This window comes from Hyaena hyaena, unplaced genomic scaffold (genome assembly GCF_003009895.1).
Source record: "Hyaena hyaena isolate Hyena2069 unplaced genomic scaffold, ASM300989v1 scaffold_563, whole genome shotgun sequence".
In the NCBI taxonomy this organism is placed as follows: domain Eukaryota; kingdom Metazoa; phylum Chordata; class Mammalia; order Carnivora; family Hyaenidae; genus Hyaena; species Hyaena hyaena.
Window position 1 is genome coordinate 303,652 of NW_024081197.1, and position 18,655 is coordinate 322,306.

Sequence of the window (18,655 nt, forward strand, 5' to 3'; positions counted from 1 at the left end):
TAATGGTTTGAGTAAAAAGCTCTCAGTTATTTGAGAGTGTGCACATTTTCCACGGATCCTGGCAGCAAAAGCAAAGTAGATAATGAGAACAGTTTTATATTAGATAGGATACTTTTTCCTACTGACTTTTTAAGATGTTGAAGAAATGTCCATCATAATTCTGTTTTCACTAAATTTATATTATAACACATGATAAGTCTTCATTTGTGATGATGGAAAAGTATAAACTTATTTCTATGTAAATTTCTCATCTGGACATTTCTGTGCCACAAACGCCACAATGAATGACTCCTTTTGTAAACATCATTGATCAGTATATCCCCTACAATGGGAAAAAAAGACTATGTTCATTTTATTCCTTAGATCAGTACAATGGAACATGAATTTTCAATAAAGGAACATGGATTTGAAGTTCAATTGAGAGAGATGGAAGACAGTAATCGAAATTCCACTGTTGAACTGAGACATCTCTTAGTAACTCAACAGAAGGCGGCCAATAGGTGGAAAGAAGAAACAAAGAAACTTACTGAAAGTGCAGAGATTAGAATCAGCAATCTAAAGTAAGTACACTATTGGTTGATACATTTTACAAAATAAATTATTTAGCCTTTAATATCCTTGCCATGATCTTTTTGTAAAAATATCTTATACTTTTTTATTCAGCAAATATTTATTGAATTGCTATGAAAAATATTAAGCATTATAAACCAAAACTCATAGTTAAATTTTTTTTAAAACTTTAGGTATACGTCACAAAATATAATGATTTTTTTGGACATGGCAGTTAAGAATCTTAATACTCTTTGCATATAGGTATAGCATATAATGTTTTGTGGTTGCAACAGAATGTGATTGATTTGCAAAGCCTGAAATATTTGCTCTCTGGCCCTTGAAGAGAAACTTTGCTGATTCCTGCCTGGAAATTACTTGAGCTTTTATGCCAAATGCGATGGGATATTATGGAATGCTTTTAGCAAAATAATATGACCAAGCTTAAATGTTCAGCAAGTCAGTTTGATTACAGTTTGAAGAATAGACTAGAGGGGCCAGGGTAGAAAGGGAGAAGGTTAGCAAGTACTATAATAATTGGTGTATAAAATGATTATAACTTAGATTTTAAAGGGTTGGAAATCATTTTTAAAAGTTTGAACCATGTTAAGTATGAGCTGCCTAGAGTACATTTAAATCAGGATATTAACTAGTCAGTAGAGTCTGTAAGTTTGAAGTTCAGTGAAGAGATAGCAACAGGAGCTATAAATGTGGTACTCATTAACATACATGTGATTTTTAAAGTTGTGGGATAATATTGTGTAGAAAGGAAGTCTAGATAGAGAAATTAAGCTGTCCAAAGACTGAGTCCCAAAAGTTAAGTTCTGGAGTGATGAGACTGAGTCTGAAAGAGTCGCAAAGTCTGAAAGAGACTGAGAAAGAATATCCAGGGAAATAAGAATCATAACAGAATGGTTTAAAATTTTTTTTTTGAAAGAAGTATAAGCAATAATAATAGGTGATATTTACTTAGCACATAATGTGGTGTTTTTGTTCTAAACAACTTAGATGTACTTAACTTAAACTTTCCAACAACCCGAAAAAGTAGATAGAGAAACTGAGGCTGAGTGATGTTAAGGAACTTATTCAAATTCACTTAGCTAACAAAATGACCAGTAAAGACAATATGCTCTTAATTGTTGTCTTATAAAATGCTACTGAGTGGTTCAATGCAGTGAGGACTGAGAATGGACCTTTTTGTTGCCCTTTAACAGTCTTCGTTAACTATGATAAGAACAGTTTTGGTGGAATGCTGGAATAAAAATGTATTTGGAATGAATTGAAGAGAAAAAGAGAATTTCTTCTTCCAGTTAATGGTGAGCCAGGCAGTTTGAACCGGCCCTCCACCACAACTAAAAACAGTAAGATGTATTATAAAAACATTTACTGAGAGCATTAAAGAACTAACAAAATAATTAGACCAGTTTGGCCTTATCCCAGGAATGCAAAATTATTAAAACATTAGAATTTAAGTAATATATCGGGGCACCTGGGTGACTCAGTCAGTTAAGCGTCCAACTTTGGCTCAAGTCAAGATCTCGCAGTTCTTGAGTTTGAGCTCCTATTTGGGCTCTATGCTGACAGCTCAGAGGCTGGAGCTGCTTCAGATTCTGTGTCTCCCTCTCTCTTTTCTTTCTTTCTTTCTTTTTTTTTTTTTTTAAGTTTATTGTCAAGTTGGTTTCCATATAGTACCCAGTGCATCCCAATAAGTGCCCTCTTCCATGCCCATCACCCATTTCCCCCTCTCCCCCATCCCCATCAACCCTCAGTTCTCAGTATTTAAGAGTCTCTTATGGTTTGCCTCCCTCCCTCTTCTTAACTGTTTTTTTTCCCCTTCCCTATGGTCCTCTGTTAAGTTTCTCCTATTACACATATGGGTGAAAACATATGCTGTCTTTCTCTGCCTGTGTGTCTTCATCTCTCTCTGCCACTCCCCTGCTCGTGCTCTGTCTCTCTTTCAAATATAAATAAATGTTAAAAATCTTTAAAAAGGAAATCAATATAAATTTATTGCATTAGATTAGATATAATCTAATAATATTAGATTAGATATAATATTAGATTAGATATAATCTAATAATAAATATAAATTTATTGCATATAGATTAGATTAGATACAGAAAAAAGCATTTGATAAAGTTTGATATATGTTTATCATTTTTCAAAATCTCTCTTAGCAAATCAGAAATACAATTTCTTTAATTTTGTAAAGGTATCTATTCTAAAGCAAACATTTTAATTGGCAAAAAAATGTTAATAACTTTCCTTTGAAGATTGGGAAGGTACAAAAAAGTTCATTACTATCACTTCTATTAATATTTGTATCAGAAGTCCTTTTCAGTGCACTGTGGCAAGAAAATGAAATAAAAGTTAAACAAACTAGAAAGGAAAGAAGAAACCAGTCATTCTTCACAGACAGCACAACTGTATATGTAATCAGTCCAAAGTAATTAATAGATAATAAGCACATATATAAAAATCAATTGTATTTCTATGTACCCACAACAAATACTTCAAAATAAAATCTATAATAGTAACCTTTACCAGGCATCAAAAAAAACCCATCAAATATCTAGGAATAAATCTAACAATGTATAAGACTTCTTCATAACTATATCAGGAAAATTAATGAAGGCCTAACTAAATAGAGATCAGATTAATTGATCAGAATATCAGTGTTATAAATTTGTTAACAGCCCTCCCCCCATCATCTATAGATTGAGTGTAATCCCAGTTAAAATCCTAGCATATGGAGCAGTATCCAAAATATATTAAGTGAAAAAACTAAGTATTATACAGTCTGTATAGTATTTTACCCTTTAAGAGAGAGAAGTCTCTGTGTATGTGTGTACATATATATATAAGCATGCTACATATACACTGTTCACACACACATGCACGCATTCTCAGTAAGAGAGGTGACCAAAAGAATAATTGAAATGGTTATCTGTGAGGAGAGAGAAAGGAGCAAAGAATGAAGGATAGACTTCTTTGAATGAACCTTGTTTTATAAATATATAGGCTTGAGTTTGAAGCTATATAAATGTTCATATAATTATTTTTTAAATTAAACCAAAATTTTTTTAAAAACCCCAAAAACTGAAAGTAAAATTAAACAAATGAACTAATTGTGTAGGAAGTTAATGGCTTAATTACACAGATATATTATTTCAAGTGACATTAAACACAGTAATTAGACTGTATATCCCTAGTGAGATAAATCCTAAGGATAAAAGGAAATGTTTAAAAACCGTAAACTGTTTTTAGTAGTTATGTCATTAGAAATAATATTGGTATTATTATTATTGTGGAACTTGTAATTATGAGATAAAGCAATTGAGTAATTATATAAATGCCTTTAAGAACCAAGATTTTTATAATAGAGAAGAAATTCAAAGAAATTAAATAAAACTTGTAATTCTCAATTGAAATTGGGAACATTATGGGAACTCATGTGTTTTACTATTAAAAACACATATCTCATGGCTCTGTTCAGTACAAGGGCTTGGAAGCAGTGGCCAGTATTCTGTTTTGATGAGGTATCCCCAAAGAAACCAGGACTCTTTAGAGAAATAATTGATTATAAATCTAGGATAGGAAAGTAGAAGGTGAGCCTAAATAGAAAACACTTTGTTGTAGCAAAAGGTGACGGAGGTACCAAGATTACTTGGGTCATGTCAAAAGGACCCAGTAGCTAACTAAAGTAGGCCCCCTCTGGCTGATATGGGGCCAGTTTGAACATCAAAAAGAATATCTGCAATAAATTGAAGCATGTCAAATATATTAAAAATCCATGACTTCAGAATGATATTTAATAAAGAAAAAAAGCCTTTGGACACTTTTGGAAGATGCTGTAGAACCAGTTCATTGAAAACTCTGAGTTCTTTATTGTGATGCTCATAGCTCTTCAGTATACCTAGAAGTCCCATTATACTCCTTGTTAATAACTAAAGTGTTTTATGTTTAACTTATTTGTCTTTGTTGATCACAAAACCTTATCCTTTTTTAAAAATGTTTATTTATTTATTTTGAGAGTGTATGTACACGAGCAGGGAAAGGGCAGAGAGAGGAAGAGAGAGAACCCCAAGCAGGCTCTGAGCTATCAGTGCAGAGCCCAAAGCATGGCTCCATCCCATAACCATGAAATCATGACCTGAACAAATCAAGACTCAGATGCTTAACCAACTGAGCCACCCAGACACGCCAAAACCTTATCATTTATAGGCACTTGATTATATAGGTGATAATTAAGTATCTGTTTTGCCATTGCATAGCATGGATTACCAATGTACCTTTACCAGTGGCCTTTAAATTTAATCAAAGCTGGAAACCAGTTCCAGATAATCCAGAACCAGTTAAAATACCCGTTCATGAGGTTATATTCCTCGAAACTACTTCTGTAATTGAAACCATCCCTATATGTATCAGGGTTTATTCAGGAAAATAGAGCTATACTGAGTGATACAGAATATGGAATTTAATTTGGAAATTAGGTCTAACAGAGTTGTGGGAGCTGGTAGAAAAGTCAGTGCAGTGCAGTCATCTCTGCATCTGGTGTTAAGTCTAAAGTCACTATGGGCCACCTAAACTGTACACCATAAAGAAAAGCTAGATATGAACAAAAGCAACTATAAGGACAAACTAGAACCCTGTTTTTGCTTTTCTCTCACCATCTCCACCCACTGCAATAGATGACCTGTAGGAGAAGCTGCTGCCCTTTACCATGCATCTAAACATGACTTAAGACAAGAGGCAGATGATGGAGTCACTGTGGGTCCAAGTAGTGCTCCACACCAACATAGTGACCTAACATAGCAGCAGCAATGTGCAGGAGTTTCCACAGTGCCAGGTACACTGCCAGCCCTCAGAGCGTGCTGCACAAATTTCCCTTATGGTCGACACCAGGGCGCCTGGGTGGCTCAGAAGGTTGGACATCCGGCTTCAGCTCAGGTTATGATCTTACAGTTTGTGGGTTCAAGCCCCACATCAGGCTCTGTGCTGACAGCTCAGAGCCTGGACCCTGCTTCAATTTCTGTGTCTCCCTCTCTCTGCCCCTCCCCTGCTCATGCTTTGTCTCTCTCAAAAATAAACATTAAAAAAAAAAAAAAAAACCCAACCCAGAACCAGGCAGGGAAGGAAGTGCTGGGAAACTTAGTTCCAGCTTAGCTAAGTTGATGCACTTCAAAGCCACCACCTGTATTTGTCATAATTAGTGATGTTGGACAATTCACAATGTTTACATAAGGAAGTAGGGAACCATATAATACAGACTTAACTGAACATCAGTCTGAAGATTATATTCGTGATGGCTATAATTTGTTGAATATATACTGTTGCCTAACACTTTATATACTCATTTAATGATTACAAAAACTCATGAAGTAAATGCTATTATACTTCCTATACTAGGGTTCTCCAGAGAAATAGAACTAATAGGGTGTGTGTGTGTGTGTGTGTGTGTGTAGAAGGGTTTAAGGACTTGGCTCATGTGACTGTGGAGGCTTAACAAATGTAAAGTTTTTCTGATGGAGAAACTGACAAGCCAGAGACTCAGGAAGCAGTTGCAGGTTGCAGTTTGAGTCCAAAGGCATTCAGGCTGGAGACCTGAAGAGCCATTGTTACTGTTCAAATCCAAAGGTGGTCTCCTGCAGAATTCCCTCTTGCTTGGGGGAAATCAGCTTTTTATGAAACCATCAACTAGTTGTATGAGGCCCACCCACATCATGGAAGGCATTCTGCTTCATTCAAAGTCCAGTGATTTAATGTGAATTTTATCTAAAACACTCTCACAGAAGAATAATGCTTGATTAAACATCTGGGCACCATGGCCCAGGCAAGTTGACACATAAAATTAACCATCACACTCTCTATTTTACACATGAAAAAACTCTAGACTTTAAAAAATTTATACAGATCCATAATTCATTATCTGCTATTTTAAATTTGAAAAAATTCTGAAAACAGACTTTTCATTAGCTGCCTACACTTTGGTGGCAAAACCTGACTTGAACTGACAGGAGGCTATTTATGGTGTAGTTATAGTTGTGCACACGCGCACACACACACACATACACTTACATACAGAAACACATAAACATTTATTATGACTATTCATATGTTTTACTGAGAAATATTTATGACTACTATAATCTCCTACTCTAAACCCCTAAAATATTTTTCTTGGATGTGTTAGGTTTTGCTATATTATACATGTAACTTATACACACCAGCTAATTATTCCCAGTAGGTTATTGATAGTGAATGTGTTTTATTTCAGTTTGTATTCTCTGAAGTATCAAAGTACTTTGCCAAAAGGAAGCACATAGAATGTTGAATATAATTGTCTTGAGTCTGTCAAAATAACTGTAACACAACTCTGTCTATTACTTTCATCTGGGCTACAAAAATTGTTAAGGCTCTTTACAGCTTGTGACTTCAGGAATAGTACTTGATTTTTTTAAAAATAATTCACCCAGTTATATACTCATTTTATTATCAAGGAATTTTTACATGATTCCCTTGAGTTGTCCCGTTATTACATAGGAGTCTGTGAGTTGTAAGATTATCCATATTTTTGGTAGGATATTATTTTATTCAGAAAGATCAAAGAATATCTTCAAAAATAATAGATATCTTATGGAGAGCCTGGGTGGCTCAGTCAGTTAAGCATCCGACTCTTGATTTTGGCTCAGGTCAGGATATTACAGTCCCTAGTTTTAGCCTTGTGTGGGGCTCCACACTCTGTGCCTACAGTGTGGAGCCTGCTTGGGATTCTCTTCCCCTTCTCTGCCCCTCCCTTGCTCATGTTCTCTCTCTCTCTCTTTTAAGAATAAATAAATTTTTAAAAATTATAGATACCTTAGAGTTTGTTTTATAGATCTTAAATTCCATATGTTTATATTTTAGTATGTAGAATTAAGTATATTTGACCAGTAAGCACCTTAACTTATGCAACAAATGCCTGTAAATTGAATTCTTGCATCTAAAATCATTTTTTTTGAGGAAGAGGGCACAGTGAGCAAGGGGCAAAAAGAGATTGAAAGAGAAAGAGAAGTGGGGCTCACCTGGGACTCATGCTCACCTTACTCAGCTCACCAGGGCTGGCGCTCATCTAAAGTGGGGCTCGAGCTCACCCGAGGCAGGACTTACGCTCACTAACTATGAGATAATGACCTGAGCCAAAGTCTGATACTTAACAACTGAACCACCCAGGGCCCCCTAAAATCATTTTAAATGTTCTGACTCATGCTTTTAAAATAACCTGTAAAGCTCTGTGTAAAGGAAAATTTGTATAGTTGTTTTCAGTTAAAGACAAATCAATGATTCCACAAATTATTTTCCCCCAAAACATAAACTGAGGCAGAGATCTGGCATGGGCACAAAATAGAGGTGTCCCCATATGTGATAAAAGCAAAAGATCAAAACAAAGTTAAAGATGAAAGAGTAGACTTGAATTGCCTTAGAGGAAATAGAAAACACAGTGGTGACATTAAACCAGATGGGCTATAATCATTAAAAAAATTGAATGAAATACTTTTTTTCTGAAAAAATGCAGAATAAATCTGAAAACATGAAACCTTGGTAGCTGGGGTGATTTTTTTTTCTTTATGGCTGTCAGTAAACATTTTTTTTAAGTTTTTATTTTAACTCCTATTCATTGACATTTAGCATCATATTAGTTTCAGGTGTACAATATAGTGATTCATCAGTTCCATACAACACCCAGTGCTTATCATGAGAAGTGCACTCCTTAGTCCCATCACCTATTTAACCCAAAACCCCCACCATTCCCTACCACCTTCCCCTCTGGTAACTATCAGTTTTCTGTAGTTAAGAGTCTGTTTCTAGGTTTGTCTGTCTCTCTTTTTTTCCCTTTGTTAGTTTGTTTTGTTTCTTAAATTCCATGTGAGTGAAATCATATGGTATTTGTCTTGAGTGATTTATTTCACTTAGCATTATACTATCCAGCTCCATCCGTATCATTGTAAATGGCAAGACTTCATTCTTTTAATGGCTGAATAATATTCCATTGTATATGTATACCACATCTTCTTTATCTGTTAGTTATTGGACACTTGGACTGCTTCCATATCTTGGCTGTTGTAAATAATGCAGTTATAAACAAAGGTGTAGGGGCGCATGGGTGGCTCAGTTGGTTAAGTGTCTGACTTCAGCTCAGGTCATAATCTCGTGGTTCGTGGGTTCGAGCCCCACCTCGGGCTCGGTGCTGACAGCTAGCTCAGAGCCTGGAGCCTGCTTCAGATTCTGTATCTCCCTCTCTGACTCTCCCCTGCTCATGCTGTCTCTGTCTCTGTCTCTCTCTCAGAAATAAATAAAATCATTAAAAAAAATAAAAGAGGTGTATGTATCCCTTTGAATTCGTGTTTTTCTATTTTTGGGGTAAGTGCCATTGCTGGATTGAAGGCTGGTTCTATTTTTAACTTCTTGAGGAACCTCCATACTCCTTTCCACGGTGGCTGCACCAGTTTGCATTTCTACCAGCAGTGCACGAGTGTTCTTTTTTCTCCATATCCTTGTCAACATTTCTTTCTTGTGTTATTGAGGTTAGCCCTTTTGACAGATGTGATGACTAGCTGTGGTTATTTGATATAATGACTCGGTGTCTTTAATACATACTGATAATATTAGCAAGGTGATACTGAATTGGAAAGTCATCCATCTTTTGGTAAAACTCTTCCTAATGAGCTTAATCAAGGTAACAAAAGGTTTCTTTGACTACTCAAAATATAGTTTTCAGATATTGAGAAACGTAATAGATCTTAGAAATAAACATTGATCTGGTATGAGAATTGAAGGTGAGAAATACACTGCAGCAGAAAAGATCCAAAGCTCAGTAATGAATAACAATTTTGGAGGAATATATTTGCTGGAACATAAAGATATTGGTAACCAAATATTAATAATAAATGACATCTTTAATGATAATAACGATAATAGCAATGTTTATTGCTATTATATGAAATATGGCTACATTCTTTAAGATGCAACAAATCTTGAAACTAAAAGATAAAATATAGATATCCAAGAAAGATATACACAAAAGAGAGTTCTTGTGTAATCATGTTGTGGAATTACTATTTCCATAGAGTTGATTTTTACTTGATCCTCTCTATTCAAGCATTTCATTATCTGCTTCATTGCTGAATTACTAATCTCTTTCGCCTAAAGCTTTCATTGTGGCCCCTTTGGGGGTGGTGGGGGAGAAAGAAAGAAACCAGGCAAAAATAAACCATAGCTTTAAGATTGTACACATAGCTGCTACAAGAATGCTTATAGTAGCATTTTTCCTAATTGTCCCCAAATGGAAATGGAAACACCCATTAGCAGTACAATGGATAATGGAATTTATTTTTATTACTGTATATTATCCTGATACAACTAGACATCCCTCTTTCTAGCATATTCCTAAAACTGGAATTGTTAAGTCATAAGGAATGCATTATTTTCAACATAGTAGAAAAGGCTTCACTGTTTCCCAAAGTAATTAAAACTATTTACATTTTTGCAAGTAGTATATGAAAATTTCTGATAATCCTCACCTTCACTCAGTGAAGTCAGATATATTGTGCTACTGTAATGATTACTGGTTTCTCATTATAGTTTTAACTTGGAGCTCATATTTCTACTGAAGTTGAACATCTATTTATGTTTATTGGCCTTGTGAACTTTTATTCTGTGAAGTGTCTCTTCAAGCCTTTTAACCATATCTCTATTGAGTTGTTTACTTTTTCTTAAATGTTGCAAATATCTTCTCCAAAAAAACAAAACCGAAAGCAGCATCTCCCATTCTGTGACTTATCATTTCTCTCTATTTTTCTCCTGCCCGGCTCCTGACATGTTTTGATAAACAAAAGTTGTTTATTTTGATGGAGTCATGTTTATCTCTTTGGTTTTATGATGATTGTGTGTCTTATTTTAAGAACTCCCTTTCTATCCTGACCTCTAAAGATTCTCTTTTAGCTTAACTACCTAAAGTTTTATAGTTTTACCTTCTACAGATAAGTCTCTGTTCAATCTAAAAAAATCAAAAAAAAAAAAAAGCAGTTCATCTAAAACCCAGTATTATTGTAACTTTGGTTCATAACTGCACATTTTGTTTTCTATATAATTTAAGAAATTAATACATATGTTGGATTTTGTTTTATATATAATTTTGTCCTCTCTGAATATAACACTTACTTATTTCCAGTCATCATATATTTTACTTCCCTTTCTCACTTATTACACTGGCTAGATCTCCAGTACAGTGCAGAATCAGAGTGATAGTCAAGGACTCTTTCCTTTTTTTTCAGTCTCAGAAGGAAAGCTTTCAGTCTTCATCTTTGTGTATGATGTTTTCTGTGTTGGGAGATAACTTCTGTTAGATTCAGGAAGTTTTCTATTTTATTGAGTTTGTATCCTATTGAATTTTATAAAGGATTTTTCAGTATTGTTTGAGGTAATCATTTGTTTTTTTTCTTGTGAGTACTCACAACATGGCAGCTTGCTTCCCTCAGAGTGAGAGCTGAGAAAGAGACAGAGAAAGGAAGGGAAGGAGAGAAGGTTAAGCAAAACAAAAGTTGTCTTTTTTAACCTAATCTTGAAGTGACATCTCATCACTTTTACCTTTTTCCATTAATTAGAAGCAAGTTATTGTGTACAGTGCCCCCTTTGAATATAGGGGTCTGAATACCAGAAGGTACAGAAATAGGGAGCCATTTTAGAGGCTACCTGCCATACCATTACATTACACAATATAGAAAAGTAACTTGAAATGAATCATAGTCCTAAACGTAAAAGGAAAACAACAAAAATTCTAGAAGAAACAAGAAAATCTGTAGTAAAAAATTTCTTACATAGGGCACAAGAGGAACAAGTCATTTAAAAAATTGATATATTGGACTACATTGTATTAAAAACTTCTACTCTTCAAAGTCACCATTTAAGAAAATCAAAATAAGACTGTGAGAAAAGATTTGCAAATAGTATAACTGACAAAGAACTTGTATTCAGATTACTTTTTTTAAAAAATCTTACAGGTCAATAACAATAATAACAGTTTGGCAGTTTACTACAAAGTTAAGTATTTAGTTACTGTATTATCATGCAGTTGGACTCATAGATATTTAACCAAGAGAAATGAAAACAGATCACACACAGAACACTCAAGCACAAGTATTTTTAGGTGCTTTATTTGTAATAGCCAAAAATGGGAAACAACCCAAATTTTCATTCATCAAAAACTGTGTGGATAAATACTTGGGGACAAAAGGGACAGACTGCTGATAAATGCAACAACATGGATGATTGTCAAAAGTGAGCTGAAACAAAAACCAAAGAAGAGTCCACACTGTATGATCACGTTTATATGAAATTCTAAAAACGATAATTCTGACCTGTAATGATAACAGTTTAGTGGATGTGTAAGGCTGGGGTTAGAAATGGGACAATGACTGCATGGGGTCATGAGGGAATATTTTGGGGTGATGGACATATTCTGTGTACTAACTGTGATTGTAGTTATGTGAGTATATGCATTTATCAAACTTTACCAAACCCTTCACTCATAATAACTACATTTACTTTCCATAATTGTACTTCAGTAAGGTTGATTTAAAAAAAAAAAAACAACAAATATTGCCCTTGCTCAATTCTATCTCTCTCTCTCTCTCTCTCCCTCTCTCCCTCTCCCCCCCCCCCCACTCTCTCTCTTCCCTCTTATCCTTCTGGGACTCTGCTCAAAGGTATATTAGACTTATATTACTTTTCTTTGTCTCTTTATTTCCATCTTTTTCTTTCACTGTACTATATTCACATGGTTTCTTCAGATCTAATAAAAGTTCTCTTTATGTTCAACCTGCTGTATATGTCTACTGAGATTTTATATTAAGGGGTTTTTGTTACTAGAAGTTCTATTTAACTTTGTCATATCTGCCATTTTACATTCTTAAAGCCTCCTGTTTCTTGCTGACATTTCCAAGTTTGGCCATGCTTTTCTTTTAAAATAGTAATCATTATTTGAAAGACCACATCTGATAAATTCAATATCAGACAGGTTTGTTTCTTCTGGTTCTATGCATGCTTTATGATTGCTCTATCTGTTAGTAATTGCCCTGGAAAAATTTTGTTTTGAGGATTATATGGAAAGTCTTTGCCTTACTGCTCCTGGGTGCTTTAGAGCACTTCTTTTGAGCACTTGACCATACAGGTAGGCTTTCTGGATTACCCTAGGTATTTGTTCTTTGAGGTGAATCTGTAAAATAGCTGCTCTGTGTCCACAACTCCACAGGTATGTTTCTTTTTTCTTTTCTTCTCCTGTTTTGCTTATGACCAAAATAGCTTCTCCATAGTTCTATGACTTTACAAGGAAGGACATGGATTAAGATATGTTTCACCTTTATCCTGAGGGAGTCTCAGTGTTGGAGAAGGTCTCTCTACCACACCCACTTGTAAAAGAACCAGATCCTAAATCTGGGGTATTGTAAATGCCTTCTGGGGCATAAGAAGCATTGGTATTCCAGTATTCTGCTTCTTTTTCTCATTACAAACTTCCACTCAATAACTATCTTGGGACTTTTTGCTATATTTTCATCTCTTTAATGCTTTTGAAGAGTTGCAGAGTTTTTCGTGGGCTGATTAATCTGAATGCCCTGGTGTGCATTTACTGGATCCAAGGATATATATCTCTTTAAAAATAGCCACCTCATTTAGCACAGTGATTGATATGTCTTGGTGAAAACTTGGCAAAAATCTTTAGATAACTCTTGTCTTATACAGAGTTTACATGTGTGTCTGGTCAATCACAGCATCCTGGAAGTTGAAATGGACTGTAGCTACAAAATAAATCAATTAGAACTGTTACAGGGAATTGGCCTTCGGGTCATTAGAACCAATGTTGCACTTATAGAACATATTACTTCTAATTAATAAACATTAGCAATTGATATTAGTATTATTTCTTAACTAAAATAGGTTGTATACCTTTGTGTTTTAATCATACTACTTTGAGTGAGATATAGAAAGATGCAGATTAAGAGACAAGGTAAAGAGTTTTATAATTTCTTATATTCACAGTTTCCTGGGGCAAACACAGTACACCACAGACATCCACTGAGGGGAAGCACCAGAGCTGATCACAAGGCAGAGGAAGTAGGGGTAACAGTGGGCAAGTCCCTTTAATGATTTCAGTGGCTCTGGTTTTCTGATACCTGACCCTGGGGCAGTTAAGACAGATGTACAGTGGCCCACAGTATGAGAGCCGCATAACTAAAGTGGTTGGGAGTGTGCATTTAATCAGCTGCACAAGAAAAGAAACTGATAGACTTCTTGCTAAGGCCTCAAAATTGAGTCAAGACAGCATTTAAAAATAACTATATTATACCTTGAAGCAACTAATAGTAGAGTCGTAAGCCTAGGATATAAGGACAGATTTTAATAGGACAGAAGTGCTTAACTTTGAATTTATTTATATCACAGTGTTGAAATGAAAGATGAAAAAGTGCCTGTCACATTAGCTGAGTTCTTAAAAACATCTTGAAAAATTGTAGCATAATTTGTAACTAGACTTCTTGCTTAGTGAGAGACTTCCCATGCTGAGGATGTCCTGTAAAGATTTAACATCACATTTTCTAACATAATAGCTTTTTCTTCAGTCAGTATGCTTTGATGATTAGAAACTATAAATCTACTCAGAGAAAGCTTTTGTCACTTGACAGATATTTGCATCAGGTTTAAGAGAAAGGCAGTGCCACTTCTTTGTGGGTCTCATTACACTTGATTTTGTTCTGAGGGAAAAAAAAAGTAATGAATAAGTCAATTTGGTTTACTATTATCTTTATATTAAAAATTATATGTAGATTATTAAAATTATATAAACTCACAAGAATATAAGCACATTAAATTTTTATATAGTTGCTTTGTTGTATTAGCAAACCTACCTGAAAATATCCAAATCTGCTCTGATTCAGGGTTTTACTACACCTTTAAAAGTGTTCAGCAAGATTATTCACATCTTGGCTGTCTCTTGACACTATAAAGTTCAGCATTAAGTTCAGAACTGCAGTTTAAAGTGTCTAATACTTCAGTTTGCAGATTTATACAGGTACTTCCAGAAACAAAAGCAGATGCCTAAAAACTCACTTTAATTTATATAAAAAGCATCTGAGTGACCACTCTTTTCTAAGCATTTTGCTAGCTGCTATTGAAACACAAAAATGAGTAAGTTACTTAAGTTACTACATCCCATACCAATTTTTTATTTCTGCTTTCATCATTAACAGTTATTGAATTTTGGAGTTCCTGGGTGGCTCAGTCAGTTAAGCATCTAACTTCGGCTCAGGTCATGATCTCACGGCCCGTGAGTTCAAGACTGTCATCAGGCTCTGTGCTGACAGCTCAGAGCCTGGAGCCTACTTCAGATTCTGTCTCCCTCACTCTCTGCCCCTACTCCGCTTGTGCACGCATGCTCTCACTCTTTCTCTCTCTCAATTATAAATAAACATTAAAAAAATAATTTAAAGTGGCACCTGGGTGGCTCAGTCAGTTAAGCATCAACTCTTGATTTCAATTCAGGTCATGATCTCATGGTTTGAGTTCAAGCTCCAAATCAGGCTCTGTGCTGACAGCATGGAGCCTGCTTAGGATTCTCCCTCTCCCCCTTTCTCTCTGCCCCTCTCCTGTCCTGCTCATGCTCTCTATCTCAAAATAAATAAATTTTTAAAAATTATGTTAAAAAATTGTTAACAAGTAATTGCGTTTTATATTTATTTCTTTAAACTTTTTATCTTCTTTCTCCCTTATGATATCAGTTCCATAAAGTAACTCATCTCTTGTGTTTCCCCACTATATGCCTAGACCCTAAAAGAGTGTCCAGTCCTAGAAAATACTCAAAACAGGTTTACTGAATGAATGAATGAAAGCTAGTTGATTTTTTTCAATTATTTTTTCTTTTATAGGACAAATTCTTTTTTTCAAATTTGATTCTTTATGAAGAATTTTAGGTTTTGATATGCGGTTGAACTTTGTGAAACATGATAAAGTATAATGTGCCACCACTATTCAAGAGACTAAAAAACATAAATTCCCATAATTATACAACGGTCTTATAGTGGAACTTTTTTCTCATCTCATAAACTCTTGAAAATAGTATTCATTTTAATAATTATTATGAAAACTGTTGATGATAAAGGAATACATAGTGTAAGACATAGGCACCAGGATTGAGTGAAATAAGTTAAAATTAGTACTGCTCATAATTAAGATCATGCTTTCAGAGGATAAAACATTACACAAAACAGAGGCACCTGAGTGGTTCAGTCAGTTAAGCATCCAACTTTGGCTCAGGTCATGATTCTCACAATCCATGGGTTTGAACCCCGCATCGGGCTCTGTGCTGACAGCTCAGAGCCTGGAGCCTGCTTTGGATTCTGTGTCCCCCTCTCCCTCTGCCCTTCCCCTACTCACACCCTGTCTCTCTCTATCAAAATAAAATAAAGACTTAAAAAAACATTAAACAATGTGGCTAGAATTATTTATCCAGTCATGTTTGAACTCCTGTTTTAAAATTTCGAGTACACCTCGGTCATATATTACAACCCTCTGTGAATTAAACATGTGTATCCACAGGCACCAACACATCATTAGGCATTGGCACATAATATTTATTAAATGAATATGCATATATGAGCATAAATATTTATGTAACCATAAAGCCTATAGCATTGTGTTGGGCATTTGGCAAGTATTCTGTATAACATTTATAGGTGATTTAGTTGAATTATTGAAATGTGATTTTTTTAAAGGAGTTTTTGTCAGCCAGTAGTACAAGACCAAAGAAGAATCCCTTCCACCTGAATTCTGAGATGCAATGCCAGCTTTGTGAGCAAACAGAGTAGGTAGCTCCATATGTGACTGATTTAAAGGAGTTTCCTGGGGACATGTAGGTGGCTTAGTTGATTAAGTGTCCAACTCTTGATTTCAGCTCAGGTCATGATGTCACAGTCGTGAGAACAAGCCTCACTTTGGGCTCCACACTGGGCATAGAGCCTGCTTGGGATTCTCTTTCTCTTCCTCTGCCCCTCCTCTGCTTGCACACATGTACTCCCTCTCTCAAAACAAAACAAAACAAAACAAAAGAAACATTTCCTGGAATGAGTTCAGTGTCAGAAACGTCTCAATCCTGCAGCCTGTCATCACACCACCATAACTTAATTCTTTTGAGCACTGGAAATTATTTTTCATATGCTTTTGTGGTGTTTTTAGCTAAAAATCAGATACTATGGGGAGCAGTCCTGTGGTCATCAGAATCTTGAAAACAACAGCGATGTGGTCCATAGAATGACCTTCCACAAGAGCAAATTGCCCTGGCTCACTCCTACCTCATTTCCTGTACCTTCACAATCACTGAGTCTGGCTGATCCTTCCTCCTCAATGTTTTTCAAAGACATTTGCCTTTTCACTCCTTAGTTCAGGCCACCCTCATCTCCTTACCTGGATTACTGCAGGGGCTTTCTGATTGATATCTGGAACCTAAACTTGTCTTCCCTCTAATCCATTTTCCACACTATGCCAGAGATGCCTCTGGTAAATGTTAATTCATTTTACTCTCCCACCCCTTCCTACCCAATTAGGAAGAAGATGGCTACAGGGATTTTCTCATCTGGCCCTTACAGTATTTCAGTATCATTTCTATTACTTTCTACTTTTTATTACTCTCTTCTACTTAAGAAAATTTTAGAGAAACTTCCATCACCTTAAGGTCCCCCCTTTTTTTTAAGAATAATTAATATTACCAGTTTTAAAATTCAAAATTTTGTATCTAAAGCACCTAGTTTTTTAAAAATAGCTGCTAGCTAATAAACTAGCCAGTCATTTCTCTCTGTGAAACCACAGGGCATTGGTGGAGAGTGGGGATGTGAAACTGCTTTGCCATGATCCAGCAATGAATCGTAACTTTTAAAAGATAATAGTGGTGAACTAGACAAACAAAAAATCCTTGCCTTCCTGGAGTTTTCATTCTAATGAAGACAGTAAACAAGAGAAATTAAGTATATAATGTGATAGAGAATGATAAATGCTGAAGAGAAATATAAAGTAGAAAAAGGGAATAGGTAGTATATATATTTTTAGAAGGGAGTGGTTTTTATTTTTTATTTTTTAATTTTATTTAAATCCAAGTTAATTAACATATAGTGCAGTAATGATTTGGGGAATAGAATTTAGTGATTCATCACTTACACATAACACCCAGTGCTCACCCCAGCAAGTGCCTCCTAATGTCCATCACCCATTTAGCCCATCCCCCCACCCAACCCTGCTCTAGCAACCCTCAGTTTGTTCTCTGTATTTAAGAGTTTTTTATGGTTGGCCTCTCTTTCTGGTTTTTTTGTTGTTGTTGTTATTTTTTCCTTCCCTCCCACTATGTTCATCTGTTTTGTTTCTTAAATTGCACATATGAGTGAAATCATATGATATCTGTCTTTTCTAACTGCTTATTTCACCGAGTATAATACACTGTAGTTCTGTCCACATAGTTGCAAATGGCAAGATTTCATTTATTTTGATCACCGTGTAATACACCATTGTCTATACATACCAGCTCTTCTTTGCCCATTCATTAGGACATTAGGGCTCTTTCCGTAATTTGGCTATAGTTGATAGTGCTGCTGTAAACATTGGGGTGCATGTGCCCCTTCAAATCAGCATCTTGTATCATTTGGATAAATACCTAGTAGTTCAATTGTTAGATCATAGGGTAGTTCTGTTTTTAATTTTTTGGAAACCTCCATACTGTTCTCCAGAGGGGTTGCACCAGTTTGCATTCCCACCAGCAGTACAAAAGTATTCCCCTTTCTTCACATCCTTGCCAACATTTATTGTTGCCTGAGTTGTTAACTTTAGCCATTCTGATAGATGTGAGGTGGTATCTCACAGTGGTTTTAATTTGTATTTCCCTGATGATGAGTGATGCTCAGCATCTTTACATGTGTCTGCTGGCCATCTGGATGTCTTCTTTGGAAAAGTGTCTGTTCATGTCTTTTTCCCATTGCTTCACTGGATTATTTGTTTTTGGCATGTTTATTTTAATAACTTCTTTATAGATTTTAGA

At 35.3% G+C, this 18,655-nt stretch overlaps 1 protein-coding gene across 7 annotated transcripts in view; it reads left to right on the forward strand.

The window, feature by feature from the left end:
* SCLT1 (sodium channel and clathrin linker 1) overlaps positions 1–18,655 on the forward strand; it is a 201,144-nt gene that overhangs the window by 156,577 nt on the left and 25,912 nt on the right. For 4 of the 7 annotated variants that reach the window (XR_005532489.1, XM_039256271.1, XM_039256272.1 and 1 more), the window contains one exon: positions 364–560. Coding sequence is in view for 4 of the 7 variants with exons in the window: in XM_039256271.1 (XP_039112202.1) it covers positions 364–560 (197 nt within the window). In the remaining 3 variants the exon portion in view is untranslated. Of the gene's footprint in view, positions 1–363; positions 561–5,240; positions 5,256–16,349; positions 16,439–18,655 lie in introns of those variants that run through there. The other 3 variants (XR_005532488.1, XR_005532487.1, XM_039256274.1) reach the window with 2 other exon arrangements.